The sequence below is a fragment of the Crocodylus siamensis genome, chromosome 13 (genome assembly GCF_052110815.1).
Source record: "Crocodylus siamensis isolate JL-2025a chromosome 13, ASM5211081v1, whole genome shotgun sequence".
In the NCBI taxonomy this organism is placed as follows: domain Eukaryota; kingdom Metazoa; phylum Chordata; order Crocodylia; family Crocodylidae; genus Crocodylus; species Crocodylus siamensis.
Window position 1 is genome coordinate 5,515,936 of NC_143407.1, and position 20,261 is coordinate 5,536,196.

A 20,261-nucleotide genomic window follows, 5' to 3' on the forward strand; every position below is an offset into this window, starting at 1 on the left:
GGTGACAATCACTCTGAGCTTTTTATGATGCATGTATAGCTCACAACCCACTGCCTGCACCCTGCTATTTTGTGAAGCTGCTCTCGATTTCCCATTCCTGACCCGGCTGCCCTTGGACTGTAAGCACATCACAACAGGGGCCTGCCCTTGCTTGAATGTCCAGAAAGCACAACAGGGATTGTGCTACCACCAGCGATGCGGTGCAGTGAAAAGCTCGGTGTGTGCTACTGCTGGGTTAACCAGCATGGCTTTAATCAAGCACGCGGCATGCCCCTCCGGTCAGACTCTGGCAGCAGTAGACTGATTCCCAAGCACATCCCCTAAAGTCTGTGAGGCAGCCATGCCATGAAGTTGGACACTGGGCTTTCCACAAGCTTGAGTGTGAGTTGCTAGTGCCCTCTAGTGAGCAGCTCTGCAGCAGAACCCACCCTGCAACGTTCCCCGGAGAGGCACCCACCCACCGGCAAAGGGTAGAGACAATACTAATAAACCAGTTCCAACCATGCCCTCTCCCACTCCCTCCTTAGTCTCAAAGTGCCACTCAGGTCCCATCCCTGACCCACATGCTGAGCAGAAATCAGAATCAGTAGCATGGTTCTTTAGGTAAATCTGGCATCTTTTATTAAACCAACTCAAATAACTGTAAAAATTCTAATTTGCAAACTTTCAGGTACAAATAGTCAGGCTGAGGAAGCACGACTACAATCTATACCCTCGAATGAACAACAGTGCGTACGCTGGAGAAGGGGAACTGAGATATGAGCTGGACCTCCTGGCCGTCACAATCTGCACTAGCAGCCATAATGGTCTCAGTTTTTAAGCAATACTCTGTATTGCACATGGCAGTACCAAGTCTTGGCAACTTCTAGATCAAGATCTCAGAAGCAATTGGATTATACTAGAGCTGTCTCCTACAATCACAAGCAAATAAGCTAGACTGAGGATGTGTCCAGACTGCAGTCAGAACTGGGACTACAGTCCAGGCTCACGACAGCTTGCACAGATCTGGCTTGGGTTATAGGAACAATGAGAATGCAGCAGGGTGGGGCCTGACCTAGCTTCACAAGTACTGAGGCAGCTGACTGCTGCGCCACTAGGTCCTCCCTGCTGTTACCCACGGCAGCTCGAGGAAAAGTAGCTTGGGTACACGTATGCATGCTGCAATTGCCCCTTTGCAACCACTGTGCAATCATCCCCACAGGGCAATGGCTGTCAGCTTTTTCTGAGAGAAATGACCCAGCCCAGGTCCGAGGTGTGCCAGCACTGGGACCTGGCCACTGCTTCACCAGCCGGATCCGATGGGCTCCACAGGTTGCCAACCCCAACTACAGGACAAGGGAAGACAAAGAAAGGAGGAAGATGCCTTGCTGGCGATAAAAGCTCTATTCAGACCCTGTGCAGAGCTGACGGTCCCATATCACATACGTAACTGAGTTGATTTCAGTGCAAATACAGAGAGATTTGGCTTACAATAATAGCACAGGGGCAGGGAAAAGTGTCTGAAGAGATTTAAGGCTGCACCCATAGCACTTACTGGTGCTGAGCAGAACGCAGGATGTTGCCGAGTTTCACTAGAAGTGTAACCCACAGACTGGCACTGGGCTTTTTCGCAGGACAACCAAGAAATCACAATGTCCTGGTGTTGGGTTCTGCTGCCTTTCACTTTCAAAAGAGGTAAAGTCCAGCTTCTGCTATTAAATGGCATGGATGCGCACCACAGAATTCTCCAGGACAGAGAAGCAATTGTCCCAGTACTTCCAAGGCTCCTGAAAATATCATCAGCATAGGCAGGTCCTTTCCGCCCCGAGATCTGGCTGCAACTAATTCACTACATCTTTTCCCCTTACTCCAGGGAGCTGCTTGACAGAAGCTGCTGAGTATCTTCCTCTCTAGGATCCTGGTGCTCTTCAGACACGAATGTAGCCACTGAGCATGCCTGAGAGTTAGGGCAGGACTGCAACCCCTCCTTTACAAAACCATAACAAGGAACCCAGTGAGCCAGGGCCACGGCCATGAAACAGAGCCCAGGTTTCCTCTGAAGACATGTCTTTAGTCATGTTTCTTTCCCCTATGTGAAACGTCTAATGCAAATAACTGGCACAGAGATTTGTCCCCTACGGGACAGGAAAGGCCAGAAGCAGAAGAGGCCAGCTGCAAGGTGGGAAGCAGGGTACTGCATTTTGCTGGGATGTGTTTTTCAGGGGAGGGCAGGAGAAGCCAGGCCCAGCTCAGCTCCACAGCAAAACTGTGATCTGTCCAATCTGCTTTCCTTCAGAGGGAGCTCTGCCGTGGTGGGCACCACCCACATCGTGGGCAGAGGCTGTGAGAAAGCCAGTTTGGAAAAAAATCATGGCTAAACTGCGCCTCTTTTTTTACCACCCCAGAACTATGCCACAGCATGGTGAGCACTGAGTGCAGACTGGGGCAGAAGGGACAGGGCATTCTGCTGGAGAAAAGACATCCTGCCCTGTCCCCACATAGGAAAAGAAGCTTTCTGGAGTGTTTCCAACAACTGGGATAGAGCCAGGCTCTGAGGGACAATTTTTAAAGCTCCTTCACCTTGAATGGGTGGCAATGAAGTCTAGCTTGGGAGGGATGCTGAGCTGTGGGACACAGGAGGGAAGAGATTAATGCGCCTAGCAAAACGGTTCAAGTGGTAGTGCTAGCTTAGCAAAGAAGCATCAGCACCATGGGGAAGGACAGAGGGGAGGCACTCAAGGAAGGCTTCTATACTTCTGGCTGCCCCAGTCAGGAACGCACTCTGATACATACACAGACCTGGCTCTGTAATGCACAAGCCACTGTGGGGAAGCATTTATTTGACTAAAGCTGCACTGAAGAGCTACAATAATGCATTTAAGTCTCAGTCAGGATGTGGGCTTTGAATGCTGGTGGCTACAATAATGCATTTAAGTTATCAGTCAAGATGTGGGCTTTGAATGCAAAGCACTTTGGCTGGGGGGGGTTAGCACATACATTACATATAAACTACGTGTCAGCACCGATCCTCCTAGCATGTTCCACAACAGCACACAACAACTTTGGTGAAGAAAACCTGAGGATAGCTACAAACTTTTTTAGTAGTAACAACACAGGGAGCAGAAACAGCCATTTAAATGTTTGCACAGCATCTTTGCTCTCATATTGCACGTCATAATAAGATAACCAAAGAGAAAAAGAGGCATGTTCAGTAACTTGGACGTAGTTTTCTTATAGGCTGTCACAGCAAAGGTAGCATGCCTTGGCAGTCTAACTTGAACCTCCAATGCACAGGTCCAACACAGGATCCCATATGATGCTGGGCAACATTTCTTTTTTCCCTGTGTTCCCAAAGGGAGACAGCTACACCAGTGGCTTCATTTTTTCAGAAATGTTTAGCATCTGCGCAACTTGTACATGTAGTCTATGTAGGACTCATGCTACTTAGCTTTTACTTGACTAGTATAGTTAACGTGCCCCCAGCAGTAGCATTTCTAGTCTAAAGGTGCTGGTATAATGATTTCAATAAAATAAATCTTACTCCCAGCAGAAATAGCCATATCAGCACCTGCCTTAGTCATGGAGAGGGCAGAAAGCCAACAAGCAACCCCAAAAGCTTTTCTGAAGACATATTTTATCACTTAATATTACACTAACAACTTGTTTTTTCTGTGAGCAAGGGAGCTTTGCACCAAGAAACTCATAAAAACAGAAAAGAGGCAAATACAGCAACTTATGGGTGAACAGATCTTAACAGGGTTTCAGTCAGGATATTCCAGTCCCACCTGACTCAGAACTCTTGTTAACAGTATTTTAGTCACTGGTATGCAAAAGTTATGGCTACAGCACAGTGCCTTTTTTTTTTTCCTTTTTGTTGCCTTTTTGTTTTCTGGTTTGTAAGAACTGCGCGCTGGACACACCAGCACCTACCCTATTCAAACAGAAGTCTTAACAGAGGTTTTAGAAGCAATTCACAGTATCAAGACGAGCACTTGTAGGCTCCTGCCCAAGATCACCTCACCAAGCGCGCAACTGTTCAAAGGGACTGTGACAAGAGTTCCCCCTCTTGTGCTGCCAGGAGCTGACCCTGTTCTGCTTCTGTAGATAAGGAGCTAAGGTGCATCATCTTCATTTTACCAAAACTACAACAAAGAAGAAGAACCAAGCCTCAAGGACATATCCGACTTCAACAGAATAAAGGCCAAGCACCACCTCGCATGTATCCTCCACATAGAAAAATGACATTTTAAAACAGTGTCTCAAGTAGAACTCTAGAACTTTGCAAACAAATGCTGACACAGAGCAAGTAAAAACCAACACAGTAAATATATCAACACATGTGGAAAATAAAAAAAATACTCTTGGCAGTGACAGCTCTGAGTCCATGTAATCTGGTGTCCCGGCAGAGAAATTAAGTTCAATGAAGCTGTTGTTGCTACGGCTGGTGGTGAATAGGACTGGGTGTGGGAGGCTTTACATAATCAAATCCAGGTTCAGTTAAAGTGTGTGTCCTTGGTAGCTGCACAAAGGGCATGAGCTGCAATGATAAGTAGTGACGGCTCCGAAGAGGGTGGTGAAACCTTTGAGATGATGACTGGTAGACAGGTTCCATGCACCCACAACTGGCTACCCGCTGCATGGGCCCAATCCACTGGGAATACTTTTGTACATAAAAAAAAGGCAGTAGAGGAAGAAAAGCAGTTATTACAACCATCCTTCTCAATGCCCAGGCAGGAGGTTGGGAGCACTACTACACAAGCGACAGACTAGGCAAAATAGCACCTACATCATACTCTCACACTTGGATTGAAAGGTTGAAGAGAATAAAGTGCAAGTTGCTTCCCAATTTCAGGTGCATCAATGGGAAGTGAAAATAAAGCCTGTGGGCAGTTTTTAATGGCTTTACAGGGAGGAGGAGGTGGCAGGGAAACAGATTCCCCCTAAGCACTCAGCAGTGTTAATGACTCTTGTTTACCAAAGGAGAAGTTGGCTGCAGGTTGGAAGGGGCCATTTACCTGCCTTTACAGTTTAGCAAGTAGCTAGATCACGCTCAGGCCAGCATAACAGGGAAGGTATTTTTCAGCTGTGGGTCCTCGCTGGCGAGATCAGCTGCTTCTCCAGCACAGCCTCTTCCCTCGCACTAGGTGTGCGGTGCGTGGTCCATGCTGCAGAAGCCAGAAGAGAATTTGAACAAGCTTGCCCACCGTCATGCCAGCTGCTCCGTGAAAGCTATTCGGACCCTCTGGGGTTCTCGGGCCAGCTGTGATGAGACGTGGCTGGCTCTGGCAGGAAGGTGGATCTAACGAAGCTGCACGACAGTACTGCAGTGCCACCAGAGGCTAGAACCCCCAGGGATAGTCTTTCCTTCCCAGATTCCTCCACAGCTTTCATCACAAGGGCAAGGCTAGAGCAGCTTCCATGGGAGACCGGCTGCAATGCTCTCTGAGAGGGAAGCGCACTCGCAAAGCTTTGTTTTTTCAAATTCCATGTTCGAGTCCTTAACAACTGTCTGTGGCACTCTAAATAGACTGAAATGAGGGGCCGGGGCCAACAAGACAGGTATGTAGCTGTAATGATTTAAGCACAAACGACCAGTTACGATCATCAAAATGTTCAGATGCAAACAACGGCCGCTGTAAGCACCCGCCTCACCTAGTCATAAAGCCAAGTCCAGATGGGTGTCTGGCTGCACTAACTGACTTGGGCAAAGCTATGGCAAGGGACAGAAACTAAGTCAGACTCCTGATCCTGGTATCACAATTGAAGAGGGCTCAATATGAATTGGTAAAGATATGGTATACACTACTTTTGAAGCATCTTAGGCATATTTTTTGATTCAAAAGTGGATTTGGGATGTTCTTTTGTTTGCCTTACTGGGAACTGGGGGAAGGAAGAGAAGGGGGAAACTCAAGCTAATCTTTACCAAAATACTACAGCGTTAGAAAGGGCAGGATACCTCACTCCTCCATGCTCTTAAGAACTGATTCTTACAGAAACTGCCCATCCATACACAGCTCTGCACTGCATGAGGCTTTCCTTATCACCGAGCAAGATTCTGCTTTTCACAGAACTGCAGTGGTTTCTGCAAGGACCACAGTTCAAAAAACCTGAGGAACCTTGTGACCATCCTCATTTCCAAAGCTCTGAAAGTAAAGTAAAGGGCTTAGAAACTTGGAAGCCCAGAGCACATGCTACTGACAGGCCTCTGGACTTTAAACCAACACTAGCAACAGAATATTATTTCATTCTATTTAGGGGATCATTCAGTTCCATTTGGCAAATGTCTGGATGCCACCTCTCTGGCATTTCCCAGATGAGTTGCAAAGTTAGCTTGACTTCCATCCCCACAAGGCCCAGAATGAAGTCTTTTTTCAGTAACCCTTCAACTAGTACACATGTCCTTGCAGCACCTTATTATTACAGCAGGTGATGAAAAACAGGGGGGTTGGGGGCAGGAACGAAATACTTTACCAGAAGAGGCAGTACATCAATTTGACCAGGCTCTCTAGAGTCTGTACAGATCAGGCACTTCTGCAGGGCTTTTTGGTGCTTTTATCTGACGCACATTCAATCAGTTGTTAGACAAAAACACCAAAAAGCCCCGCTGAAGGGCCTGATCTATACAGATATATATTAAATCTATACAAATCTAATGTGATGCCTCTTCTGGGCTTGCACTGCACTCAGTGCAGGGGTGTCTGGAGCTGAAAGTAAAGCATCGGTTTTTTACTTTTTTTGTCTGTAAGCAGCCAGCACGGTTATGCCATAAAGACTTTGATCACCCCATGGATCTCTTTCTTGCAAACTGGACAAGGTGATCTTCCCTTTCTCAGCATTTTTGCACATCTGAAACAGGCCACTAGGTGAGCAGACTTGCCATGGACAATATTCCCATTCCGTGGTCTCTTCTGGCATACCAGGCAGGGATCCAACAGTTGTTTGATATTGTCAAAAGATTCTTTTTCCTTCTCTTCATGCTTGCCAAAATTCACCAATGTCTCCTGGCTGCTGCAATCCTCCACTAAATCCATGGACTTGATGGAACTGCAGGGATCCATGTGAGACTTGCCTTCTACCAAAAATGGCTGTTTGGCTTGGCCAGCTGGAGCAGAAACAGTTCTCCTGCAGTCTGGAACATCAATCCCCTTGTCATCATTTTTATCTTGCAGAGCATCAATACTGGACATCGATAAAGAGTGAACGAGTTTGGGGCAATCCGAGTACCAGTTCTTCCTTAAGGCCCAGCAGCGGTAACAGTACCGTTTGACTGGAGAGTTAAACTTCTTGCACTTGCTGCACTGCCAACACTCCTGAGAAATGACGGGGGCAGACAAAAACAGTGGCATGTTAGGGCATTCTTGCATGTGGCTAACTCCCTCTACACGGGGAAGCAGCAAGGGGCCTCCATCCAAAGTGGCCTGGTATCCCCAAGTCGAGGCCAGCAGATGCATGGCATGTAGCTTGATCAGTGGTTAATATGGAAAGCTTCAGATACTCCACTTGACCCATACCCCCTCTGCACTCCGGCTTTCTCAGGTGTTTAACTCTTTCCTCCCTCTCAACCTTTGTTATCATTAGAGGAACGTAATGTTCTTATTCTGTGCAGTTTGCTCAGTTTTAAACGTCCCAACCTAAATTCAAGGTGGATACCCTCTTTGCATCGGTTAGGAGTGTATTTCTTAGAATCAGTAATCATTTAGCATCTGTTGGATCTATACAATTGATAGTGGCTTACTTGATTACCCTGAGATGCCAAGGACAATAGCTGCCCAAGTTTAAAGTTATATAATTCAGTTGTCCAATGCCAGGGACAATCTAATTTGTCAAGCCAGCATAGTCTGCAAACAACACTCAAAGAGTTTTGGCTATCCCAGCTCCAAGGAGCAGCATAACGTTATTTCTTCTGACATACACCAAAAGGAAGCCTGAAAGGGTTGGTGGAGGTGAGGGCAGGGAACACAGATGAAAGAACACAAATCTGATGTTCCTCAAGATGTACTGCAACAACATCTCTCTGAAAAGTCAAAGACGATTGTTCAGAAACAGAGGGAGTTAGCGGGAGGGAAGGACAGTCTGGTAGTTAAGTGCCAGCCTGAGCTGTGGGAAACACAGGCTGAAGCTCCGCTTTGTCGCAAGCAACCTGTGTGGCCTTGGATGGGTCACTTCAAGGCCTAGATCCACAAAGGCCCCCAAACACTTAGGTGGATCTGGGCCTTAATCTTTCTGCCTCAGTTCCCCTTTTGCAAGATGGAGGAACAGCACTGCCTCCCCACAAGACTGCTGTTAAGGCAAATGTTATTTGTCAGGAGCTCAGATACTGTAGTGACAAGGTCCATACAAGTACCTCCGCCAGAGAGGGGTGAGAACTGGATGCTCTCACCATTCTGGAGGAGGCATCCAGCAGTTTAAGAGTTGGCTTGGAGCCCGGCTGACATTTCCAAATCACCATCAATGATTAAATCCCAGAGTTCCTCTCAAACTGCAGTTCAGAACTGGCTCTAAGAAAGTGTGCAGACATATCCACGCTTTTTTACTTAGGTGGGGGTTTTTTAAATAATTAAATTAATTCAGCGTTGAGTAGAAGGCACTGGAAAATGAGGGCCTGATCCTCATTCCATGGGGTTCAAGCAGCATAAAGGGGCCTCTAATCACAGATAAATACAGTTCACACTCATCTATTTTATACTGCCAGCAAGGGGACTTTTATGTGAAGAATAAAGCCTTTAATTTTTCAGACAAAGAGCAGCAGAGGCAGGTGCAAATTCTCCCACGCTGCCCAGCCCTGAAGGAGCAACTCTGGGACAAGCAGGGTGTTTACTCTCCTTGGTCCGCTCAATGCCTGACCATCCTCAGGCTGCCAAAAGTAGGTTGTTGATGCTAATTCTTGTGTTGGTATTTAAACAGACCCCTGTCCAAAGCAAACTCAACTGAGACAGAACCGCTCTTCCAAACCTCTCTGTGGAAGCCCCAAACAAAGGAAGCGTACTTTCTTTGGCTTAGAAGAATCCAAGGGAAGCGTTCTTTATCACAACCTACAGCGTACATTGTAGTTGCTAAACCTAGGGCTGCAGTGTACTCAGGGCATGGAGTGCTGAGCTCAAGGATGCATACCTCAGAGGGAATTTCTGTATCCACGTCATCATCTAAGCACTGAGAATCTTCAGGGTCATCAAAATATGTTGCCTCGGTCTCCTAGAAAAATTCAACGAGTTAGTAGAACTGTACGCAAGGAATCCATATTCCAGAAGTGCCCAGCCTTGTACCTTGACGTTAAAATGGCCCATCAACTTGCAACTTCATCCACTTCCAGAAAGGAGTAAGAAGTAGTTTAAAGTATGGCAGCTGCCCCCTGAATTCTCCTGACAAGTGCTGTGGTTCTCTTCACTGATGTGTGACAAATTCAGGAAACTAAAGCCAAATCCTGCAAACCCCTGCTCACCTGAGGAGTCTTACGAATGTCAGTGAAAGACTCATCGACTTAATCCTTCAAAGGTACAAAGGGTAGCTTTACTCATGTAGTTAATCTGGCTGTCTACTGCTTAAGCATGTAGGACCAGGTCCAAACTGTGAAACTGATGGTAAAATAACATGCTCGCCAAAATACAGGGCGAGTAATCTCAGTTCACCCTCCCAATTATTTTATTAACCTTAAGGTGATGCTGCAGTGACAGTAAAAACAAAACACTGACAGATGTCACCCTTCACTCAGTCGTGTGCTTTTAAAACTACCTCAGTGTGGAAAAAGACAGGCAGATTAGTCCCTGCAGCAGCAAAGAGAATACAAAGTAAAAAAGGTCTGTCAGTTAAAAGGGAGACAACCTTTACCAAGCAAAAGTTTCAAATCTTGGTTGCTTACTGGACTGGCTAATGCAGGAGAGCACAGGAGAACTGAATGGTGAAGGGGTCTGCAAGTAAAATCTGATCAGCTGACACAGCCAACCTGCATATCATGTGCAATGTGGTTCTTTTGAGAAGTACCTGTTTGTCACTCTCTTTCCCTTCTTCACAGTCAGCTGTCTCTACTTCAGCTATGACATTAAGCTGATCCGGCGCAGATTCATTAAGGAACCACAAATCATCAGTAGTATCTGAAACAATGGCAGTGTCTATGTCCTGGCAGAGAGGAGATGGGAGAAAATACTTATGCATCGGCATATTGGCGACCGACCCTGGTGTCTGAGTGACTGCAGCTGCAGCCATAACTTATGCTCTCCCCTTGTCTTAAAACAGACTCCTCCCCACTTAAAAGCTCCTTCCGTTCCAGTGAAGTACAATTCAATAGACCAGGCTGGAAAAGAGAGACCTATTTTCTCCAATTTTCTGACAGGTTCCACAATTCAGTCTTCTTGTTAATGGTTCTCACAAAGGCTACCATCATACTACATTCATCTTATCCTGAAAAATTCCAATGAACTTCATAAACTATGCACGTGGCACCACAGAAATACCACCGATCACTGCTCTGGCATGGAGAAGGACACCCACTTAGAAAATGGGACAGTCTGTCCAGAAACACCAAGCTTTACCCTCACAAAAAAAGACTTTTGATAGGGAAAACTGGATAGAGCGCTGAAGTCTTGAATGGAAGCCACAGCAGTATTTCATTGGTACACAAAAGAAGGGAAAAAGAAAAAAAATCAAGTGTTTCAAATGTCTGCATACCTGGTTATTCTGTATGTCTGTTGATCCACTACTTCTGGCCCCATAGTTGTTTTTTAGATTGCCTATAAACCACCATGGAAGACCAGCTACATCCCATTCCTCCAACGCCAAGTCAGGTTTAGGGCTTCTACTTTTTAAGCTGCTTTCTAGTAAGTCTTTTTCTGCAGAACCAAGTGAAACCTAGGTCATGACATGTCTCTAACTTGAAGAGAAACCAGTCCCAAAGTTCAACACGCTGTGTATTATTTAAACACTTACATCTATACCTTTCTGCTCAAGTTATGTTAACGAACCCTTGCGTATGCTTGTCACAGAAAGAAAGCAAAATATTGTACTGTTGGACTTTCATGTTATTTTGCAAAGCAGTTGATGAGTCTGGTTTAAAAGGTGCCACACAAACGCAGAATACAGCAGACACCCCAATGCCTCCCCAACATCACTGATAGTTTTTGCCCTTCCCTTGACTCCAGTACTGCATGCCATGACTCAATCTAATGCTCCTCTAAGGGCCAGGTTTAATTTTGCCTGGCCCTAGCACGCTAATATACTTTGGCTCCCTTTTCACGTCAACAGCTCCGAAGACACAGACAAGGGGGCCCTACCTACCGTGCCTATGTGATCTAAAAATATCTGTCTATCCTCATCTGATGTGACAACTATTTGGGCCTGCAAAGAAGTGCCAGTTTTAAGAATCTGACTCATCTATATCAAGACAGAGAAAAATATGGGAAAACCTCCAAAACACATCACTTGTATGCGACTGACTTATCTTTCAACGTTGCTGGGGATTTCTTGCTAAGAAATGTCTAGCTACAAAGGAGATGGATGAAAAAGTAGGACTGAACTTAAGAAAAGAGCTGTTGGCTTGTGGGCAACGAGTGAAGACAGCTCAGTCTGTATCTTATGTAATCAAAGGACAAAGTACCCTAGAAGGATAAACTGATACAAGAATAATTTTGGTATTTCAAATATCCTTCAGGAAGGTCTGTAAGATTTTTGGTGGCATTGCTTGATGATAGATGTGCTGTTTGGGCTTACCCTGTCGTTGCATCCAAGTGTTTGTTTATTTATGAGGCCAAGTATCCAAGCTAGAAAGCCTGTATATCATAAAATACCTCTGGCAGATATTTATGGTCCTCTAAATCCTTGCCATAAAATCATGACTTTGGAAGATTATTTTCCACAATAGGATTTTTATTAGTCTCCCAGCATGCTAGCCTGATTGTTTCGTGCCAGGCAGGGCCCCAAGTGTCGTGAATGCCCAGGTGGATTTGTTTGCCCCCACAACTTTTACTCACCTTCACAATTGCCAGATTTGTGCTCTGAGGTAGACAAAGCAGGAGCATTGCTTTCACCCTCTGTACTCCCAGCGTCAGAAACTCCCTCTGTGCTGCTCTGCTTGAAGAAAAGGAAACAAGAGCCATTAGCCCAATCAGAGCTGACAGGGACAAGGGGATGTAGCACTTCCACTCTGAGTCACCAGCTGCAGTGCATCACTGAGGAGTTACACAATGAAATAAAGGTTTACTGAACACATACCACACACTATTAACCACTCAAGAAAGCTGCTATGGATCTGTTGTTATCAGCACACGTGACTTACTTTCAACCCAGGAAAAATCTTCAGGTTGGCAACAGTTCCAAAAAGTTGCCATCTTAACACTGTAATACTGTGACCCTTGTCACCCCTCGCTCCCCCCCGGCTCCAAAACGTAGAGTCACCTCGCAGATCGGATTGTGTTAATCCCAATGTACATGTCTGAAATAAGCTAAGACTGCCACAAGATTTTTCCCAGGTTTCCAGAATCTGCCTGAAAGCTTCTGAAAATGATCCTAAGCAAAACCAGTTTAATCTTTTAGGAAGGTCAATTTTTTTGCTAACTCCATTGTACAAGAAGGGAAGGGGGATTAAAAAAAAAAAAAAACACAAAAAGACAGTGCAAGCTGGTGAGACTGAGGACAAGAAGTGCTACACCCCAGAGAAACGCGCTCAGAGAATGGAACTCTGTAATGAAGAGAACAGAGAAGGGTCACTCTGTCCCTGGTCCGTGGACTCCCAAGAACTTTTTAGGAAGGTGAAGACCTGCCAGCCAAGCCGCAAAAAAGTTCTGGCAGTCCACTACGCACAGGTACAGAGAAGGGGCACTCTGTACAACAAAAGAAACCACCAGGCAGTGGGTTTACCTTCGGCTGGTCTCGGCTTGCGTTATCGATGCTCTGATCCTTTGCGTGAACAAGAGTCTGTGCAGCATCTAGATGGCAGGTAAAACAAAAGAAAACACCTTCCCTGGTAATAGCCATTCTCACAACACAGAAGGCCCTCAGCACACAACCAACGAGCCAGGCTTGGCAGACAGGTCTGTGCTACTTTAAGAAGAAACCAGAACCCTTTCTTCTTTAGGGAGCTGGCCAGTTCCCGATGGCTAATACAGGCAGACAAGGGATGTTTCCTTGGTTTTGGAATAGATGCAAGAGGCAAGGTCCTGCAGAGTAAGTAAGCAGGGTCTGTGGCCACCGAGAGACAAGGCTTGATGGAATCTCACTGTGGGGCAGAAACCTGGCTCTTCCCAGTGCCAAAAACTATCCCTCCAGCTCCCACTGCAGGTTGCTTCACTCTTTACACAGGAAGCCTGCTTGAGGATGGGAAGCTCAGAGCAGCAGCAGAAGTGGTGCACACTGAACTGGAACCAAGAGCAGTTCCCTGTTGAAGGCTAAGGCAATAGAGGAGAGAGTGGGATTCCTTAAGTGCTCTTTTAGTGGCCCAAGAGACACTGAAGAAATGTCATTTTGAAGAGGGAAGAACAGAAACTAGACTGAAGTGGGAAGAACACTGTATAGGCAGGTGCCTCCATAGGCATTTTGAATCAGTGTCTCTTTTGTACAATTTATTGCAGACAAGTACACTATACATAAAGGTTAGGAAAGTCCCATCTAAGTAGCTAGAGCAACCAGCTTAACGAAAGCTGATCCTGCCTAACCACAGAGACAGATTTTAGAAGAGACTGCACTCTGTGCAGAAAGGCTTGTAATAGAAACAAGAACATGAAGTGTTCCTGCCCTCTTTTCATCTCAGTAGAAAACTCCCCCTGCCTTCTGTGAGCACAGGCATAGAGTCTTATGCCTGGTACACTTCACAGCACAAAGAAGACACAAACTATAGTTGTCGTGTGAAAAGTGGCTGGAATGTGACCTTGCTGGGTTCCACATTCTTTTCTACTTGGGTCCACATTGAACATGTTCAGTTTAAAACTAACTGTGTGGGGTTTTTTTTTTTTTTATAACTCTTCAACAAAGCAAATTTGAAAAATCCAGCTATTTCCTCTTCTGCCTTTTCCATCATCTCTACTAGTAAATCTTCTGCAGCCACTGACTAGCTTACACCTGAAGGAAAAGACAATCTGTCTAGCTCATCTTTAATTGCTTTGGCTCTCCGCTGGCAAAGCGGAGGAGAAAAGGGGCTTTATGATTAAGACGTACTCCCTGTCTTTTAACATTATATAAATAGCATGCACTATTCTTGGAATAAGTACAAATACACCTGTCATATTGGATTTTTTTTTCTGAGTATAGAAATTAAAAAAAAAAAGAACATAACATTTTTCAAGAAAGAAACGTACTCCTAAAGAGATGCTGTGTGACTCATCAGTGCGGTGAACAGTTGGGCAAGGACAGCACCTGATAAAAAACACTATGTACGAGCCAGGCATTATTACTATGATGTGTTCTTGTTACAGACGCTTTCCTTTCTAGGAGTGTGTACTATAAATAAGAAGTGACCAGAATGGCTCGCGAAGGGATATGTTGGTAAGTGGGACGGTGGTCACTGAATATTGCTGTTGCTAAACCTCAAGCATGACAGGCTGTTGAGCACTACAGGATTTATAGTTACCCCCCACATGGAGAAAGAAAAAAAATCCACAGCCACTTTTCTTGAACATGTTTCAATTTAACATTAATTTGGAGGTACATCTTCAGAACCTGGTCTGCCAAGCTTGTTTCGTTTTGTAGTCATCTGCACGTACACACACACACACACACTCTCAACACTGGTATAACCCATTGATCCAACTCACTAAAGGAATAGTATTTCCTTTGGCAGGTTTAAAAATAGTTACACCATGTCTGTCACACACACAAGCACACAGACGTACACCACATACTCACACCGCAAGTAGAGGAAAGAAAAGTAACGGACGAGAGGCTGTCCTTGAGGTCCTTTGTTTTCCACATATGCTGCTCATGGGTAAGTCAGGGAACTGCCAACAGATGTTAGCATTCACACAGTCATTTTGTGGGAACAGGAAGGCATAAGACAAGAAAGGGCTCAAGCGGGTTCTCCATTACAAATGGGAAAGGGTGATCTTTGGAAGCACTGAACAATGCCAAATCCTGCTAAGAGCAGAGACCTTGGCAGTGCGGGACCATATGTTCTGAAACGCCCTCTGATTCTGCAAACATTACTACTGGCTTAAGCAAAGTTAGACTAGACTCTTCTGAAAAGCGTGCCCTTGTTAGCTGCTGAGTGCCCTGAGGAAGCATTATGTAACCTCACAAGTCTACCACCACCCTGTACCCACACTTTTAGTTTTCTTTTAAGTGGAGACTAACAGTTACATAAACTGAGCAGGCTTTCAGGAAGTCAGCAGCAGAGATTAGATTAGAAATGAGATTTGTTTCAACTTGAGATCTTCTGATGTAGAGGGATTTCACAGCTTTCCTCAGGGGGCAATGAAGAGGGACTTGCAAAAGTTTCAGAGGTTAGATTACTTGTGGATGATTAGTCTTTGAAAGGCAGAACTGGGCTGGATACTCAGGGAAAAGTTTATCAAGCATTTTCTATACTTGGTCCTAGCTAAGAACATGCAAGCATAGAACCAAGTGAGACTGGGGAAAATCACTCAGATACAAAAAAATCCATGAAGGTTATGAATCTAAGAAGATAATGAACAGATGGGGAAAGGTTTCAACAGGGTATTTCTGGCCAAACCAGCTCACAAATGCAACGAAAATGTAATCCTGTCCAAGCTGTGCCTCTACATACATTCTGTCACCTATCCTACTCTAAGGTACAGCCACAACCACACGCAGGTGTATCAGGGAAAGAGATAACTGATTTCAAACCACTGCTAGTTTGCCAGCGCACACAACTTGACACGTTTTCAAAAGACTATGACACCTTGAAGCCTTCAACAAGAGTTTATTTAAACTTCAGAAATGCATTTTCCTGGATATTGTTACTTACCCAAATCAAATTAACACTGTACTGAATATATTTGGTCATACTGTGAGACACCTACCTGTAACAGTAGCCGAAAGCAGGTTCCTTCTCAACATGTCATAAACTGGGCTGCAGGAAAAAAGACGACCCATAAATGAGATTGCAGGGATAAATATAACAGAACAGCCTCGCTCCTTTTAATACGAGCAGCCAGAATTCCAGGCGCTGGCTAACTGATCCCATTTAGGAGAAATCAGTGATGGAGTCAAATGTCCCCCACTTGCATCCTGACGGATCACAAAGTTTCTGTTTCTCTCCACAATGAAGGAATCAAAGAGTAGACAGTCTCCTTGCTCACAGTCAGTACCCTACCCCAATAAATCATCTCACTGCTCCCATTCCTTCCCTGACCCGTTTCTTCAGGGTAATATTGCCAGGGCTCGTGTTCCCAAATTACCTGATGCCTCATAAAGACTTCTGTATTTCCCCTTTGTGAAAGCCTGAAAGCTTGCAATTGTGAAGCAACAAGCCCTCATCACTACCACCCAGAAATGTGGTCTCCACAGCGACCCGAAAAACAGACTGGGAAATCACAGAACCTAAGTATCACAGCAGCCGGTCCACTGCCTCAACAGTGAAGCGGGGAAATTGTGTTAAGGCGCTGCCTTAACACAGATGAAATAAAGATCAAGTCTGACCAGTGGAATTCCAGAGCGCTGGTGAACCCACTGGACCAGCGATCTAGAGATCTTCACAGAGATCTCATCTACTCCGAAGATATGAACAAAATACTTGGGAGACCTGCCAAAGCAATCTCTTTAATACAGATGCACCATCCCTCCCTTTAAGGCCTGCACAGCAACGTCCCATCCCTTCCTACCGTGGATTTGTCACTGAAAAGCTGTCCAGTCCCATCAGTTCTCTCAGCGGATCCCCTCCACAGTGCACTATGTGTTGTTCTTGCTTGTCGTATAGCTCCCTCACCATGATATACTGTCCTAGGTAATGCATGACCTGTCGATATATAAGATAATATTAGTCACATTTGCAGTTGATACTAAGCCAGCACGGACTCCAGAGTTTGTTCTGGTAACGTTGGCAACGGAGGCACAATCAAATACCGCCTTACCGACCTTATAATGTATTTTCCTAGTGCTTTCAACCCATACTCTCAACCACCATGAGGGAATGCATCTTGTGGCAGCTTTGCAAAGCGCTTAGATGTTAATGCTTGTACAGAATGGGAAACTGAGACAGAGGGGTCAAGTGCTTTGCCTGCAGCATTACAGATAGTCAGCAGCAAAGCCATGACTAGAGCCCTGGTTTCCCAGCTCCCAGTCCAGGTCCCACTTTTCCAGATTCTTGATCACTACGGTCATTTTCCAAGCATGCTTTGAAAACATGCTGTCAGGCCTATGCTTAAAGATCACATATCACTTCTCTTGTACCCCTGAGACCCCTGGAGCGAGTGTACCCAGAGTTCCCAAAATGAGATGCTGTTTCATTGTTGAAAGGAAAGTTTGTTCTGCTCTGGCATTAAACCAAACTACTAGGTTGCATGCAGCCCATCCAAAAACAGAAAATGGAACTGTGGCCAATTTACAATAATTCCAAGTTCTGCAGTTAATTAAATGGAAAGATTTTAACTAACTGATACTCTTTCATTAATTCCAGCCACTTAGGAGGTCAGCAAATAAAACAGAACTCTCTTTGCTGTCTGAGATTACAACAGGGAACAGGACAAGGTTGAAATTATTTACAATCTATACACAGGCCCCTTTCTCAGTCAAATGGAAGCCAGCTGGCTGAATCAGTCTGTTGAGATACTACACAGTAACCCAAAATCTACTGAGAATAACCCTGGTTTTGACTGCTGGTAGTCTGAGGCAATGCAGCGGGCCTGAAGCAGAGTCTGTTGGTACTACTCTGCAAGTATCCAAGTAAAAGAGGGAAGGCAATCTGGTGAACAAAGGAAGCAGGGTAGGAAGCACTACTTATCAGTGAGGATGAGCTCAGTCATGCTCTTGGGCCTGATGAGGAGACACTTTGCTTGGCAAAGGCAAGAATAAAGATAATAAATGCAGGATAACTTGCACTGGAACCATGGAGAAGTGCAGAAAGAAAACAATGTTCCTTAAGGGCTAAGGCCACAGAACACCGATCATATCGAGATGAACCAAAGTGAGAAGCTCTGAGGATAAGATAGTCAAGTGTGTATGTGTCATGCAGGCAGGATTCCTTCCACAATTAGCAGAAAAATGGATACTCTCGAACAAAGATATATACAACCTAAAAAGTTGCCAACAGTGCTTGTGTTCACTGGAAAAAGACTGACTAAACTGTGTTAAAACGTTAATCCGCAGAAGTAGCTTGCATTTAACACTGAACTCCCTTCCATTTGAACCATCCAATTTGTTTTTGCAAAAATTTTAGAAGCTAAATAAGTTATTTAAATGCATAAGTGTTTAAACTAAGTCACGCGGCTCTGCAGGGGTATCTGACACATTCATAATGAAAAACCACTGCATTTAATTCTTTGCAGACAGGACACCCCTGTAAATCACAGCCGGTGTCATTTTTTTAATCTTGTACACATTTTGCATTTTAATCTTAAAATAAATGAATTCAGAGCCTCTCGGGTTTAGCTGACAAGTCATTTCAAAGAAAACTTAAGAGAAAAATATCAAATGGAGTACAATTTAAAAAAAAAACCTTCCAAGTATGGCAGAGACAGCAAGACAATCACCAAGTGTCTTCTACAATCTCGCAGGTGTGCAACTGTCTATTAGATCTTTCCTCTCTCTCAAGCGGTTGTTGAATTCCCCAAATAAATGATTTCCATTCATATTTTGCACTCCTATAGCAATTCCAGCAGAGGCTCTCTCAAAGCAATTTATGATTAATCAAGTCTCAACATCCCTGCATGTAAGGTTGCCCATTTCACATGTGGGGCGCTGAAGCGCAGAGAGATCCAGGGCCCAATTCTGCATCCCCGGGAGCTACGAGGCCTGGAAATCATTCTTGGAAAATAATCTCCCCCAGTGAGTCTAAGTCCACAAGGAACCCCAATGATTTGAAGGGAGGCTACACTCCAAAGGATCAACTTAAAAGATCAAGGATTAAGTCAGAAAAGCTACCTTTGCCATCTCCTAAACCCAAATATTTTAGTGACTAGAACAGTTTACACACAAATAGCTCCAAAATTTCCTGTAGCATGATAGAGATCAGGCTGTTTCTGTTTGTGCAGCACCTAAAACAATGGAGCTGGTAATTCAAAGAGCAGCAAAATGATTTTCCACCTTTCAAGTTTCTGAATTTAAAATCACACAGTGGTACTTTGATCATCTCCCAAGGGAGCACTCCGGCTCCTTCTTCAAATTTAACCAGAAAATGGGAATCGTGGGCTCACCTCCTTCAGTGTGAAGGTTTCACCTTGTGCACCTGCAGCTTGCAGAATCCTCAAGAACGGCAGTCTTGGTCGTACCTAGGGTGCAGAACGCACAGTCTGGAGTGAGCGCTATGGTGTGGTGAGCTTCCAAGAAGACACAAGCATTTGTGAGATTCATTCATGGCCCCCAAGTGCATAGCTAATAAATGCCTCTGAGGGTGCCTCGTACCAAGCTGTCACATTTAATCAGTAGAGCAAAACGAGACAAGTGGCTCTGCAATCCGAGTTGCCAGCCAAGGGGCACATTGCTGGCCTTTCGATACCTTCCTGATGGCATGTCCACATTTCTCTAGAATCCATTTGCATTTGATGAATGCCTAAAGAGAAGCTAAATCCTGCCTATACCCCCAAACCTATCTATGAGCTCCACGCACGTAGACCCCTGTTCAGATGGTTCCACAGCAAACAACATGGGGCCATCCCAGCACTTCTCATTGCAGGACTGCAGACTTGGTCAGGATGCTTTACTAGTTAGAAGAGCTGAACTAGTCTGTGCAGCTGCTTTACTGTTCTGACTCTGGCACAAACTAAGCACAGCCACCAAACTAGGAAGCCCAAACTTAAGAGCCCTTAATCATCTATATTGCTCCATTAACTTTAATAGAATTATTCATGTGAGCAAGGACTACAGAATTAGACCCTTGGTGAGGGGAATCCTAGATGGTGAATAACTCCACACGTTAGTTGTAAGGTCTCAAGTGATAATGGAGTGGCTATGTCATTAACTTCAATTATGCCAAGTCTAAATCTGGGTCACTGAATGGAATGAATAGATGGAGTCCATTAGACCAAGCTGGTGCTTGGCTACAGCAATTTGTGAATGGAGACAGTATCACAAGAATGCAGCATATCACTGTTCTTCTGTAAGTAACTGCTGCTAAGGGTCTGATCCTGTAATCTTTGCAGCTGCTGAACTCCCACAGGCTATAATGCATCACGGGCACACACATGAGA

General features: G+C 45.0%; 1 protein-coding gene across 1 annotated transcript in view; it reads right to left on the minus strand.

Annotated features, from left to right (window-relative positions):
• Positions 1–595: 595 nt before the first annotated feature.
• Positions 596–20,261, minus strand: part of MDM4 (MDM4 regulator of p53) — a 32,689-nt gene continuing 13,023 nt past the window's right edge. The window contains exons 3-11 of the mRNA XM_090026691.1: positions 19,269–19,343; positions 16,740–16,873; positions 15,939–15,988; positions 12,826–12,893; positions 11,940–12,036; positions 10,642–10,802; positions 9,958–10,092; positions 9,091–9,171; positions 596–7,289 (exon numbers count right to left, since the gene is read on the minus strand). Coding sequence (XP_089882817.1) covers positions 6,738–7,289; positions 9,091–9,171; positions 9,958–10,092; positions 10,642–10,802; positions 11,940–12,036; positions 12,826–12,893; positions 15,939–15,988; positions 16,740–16,873; positions 19,269–19,343 — 1,353 coding nt within the window. The 3' untranslated portion in view covers positions 596–6,737. The remainder of the gene's footprint in view (positions 7,290–9,090; positions 9,172–9,957; positions 10,093–10,641; positions 10,803–11,939; positions 12,037–12,825; positions 12,894–15,938; positions 15,989–16,739; positions 16,874–19,268; positions 19,344–20,261) is intronic.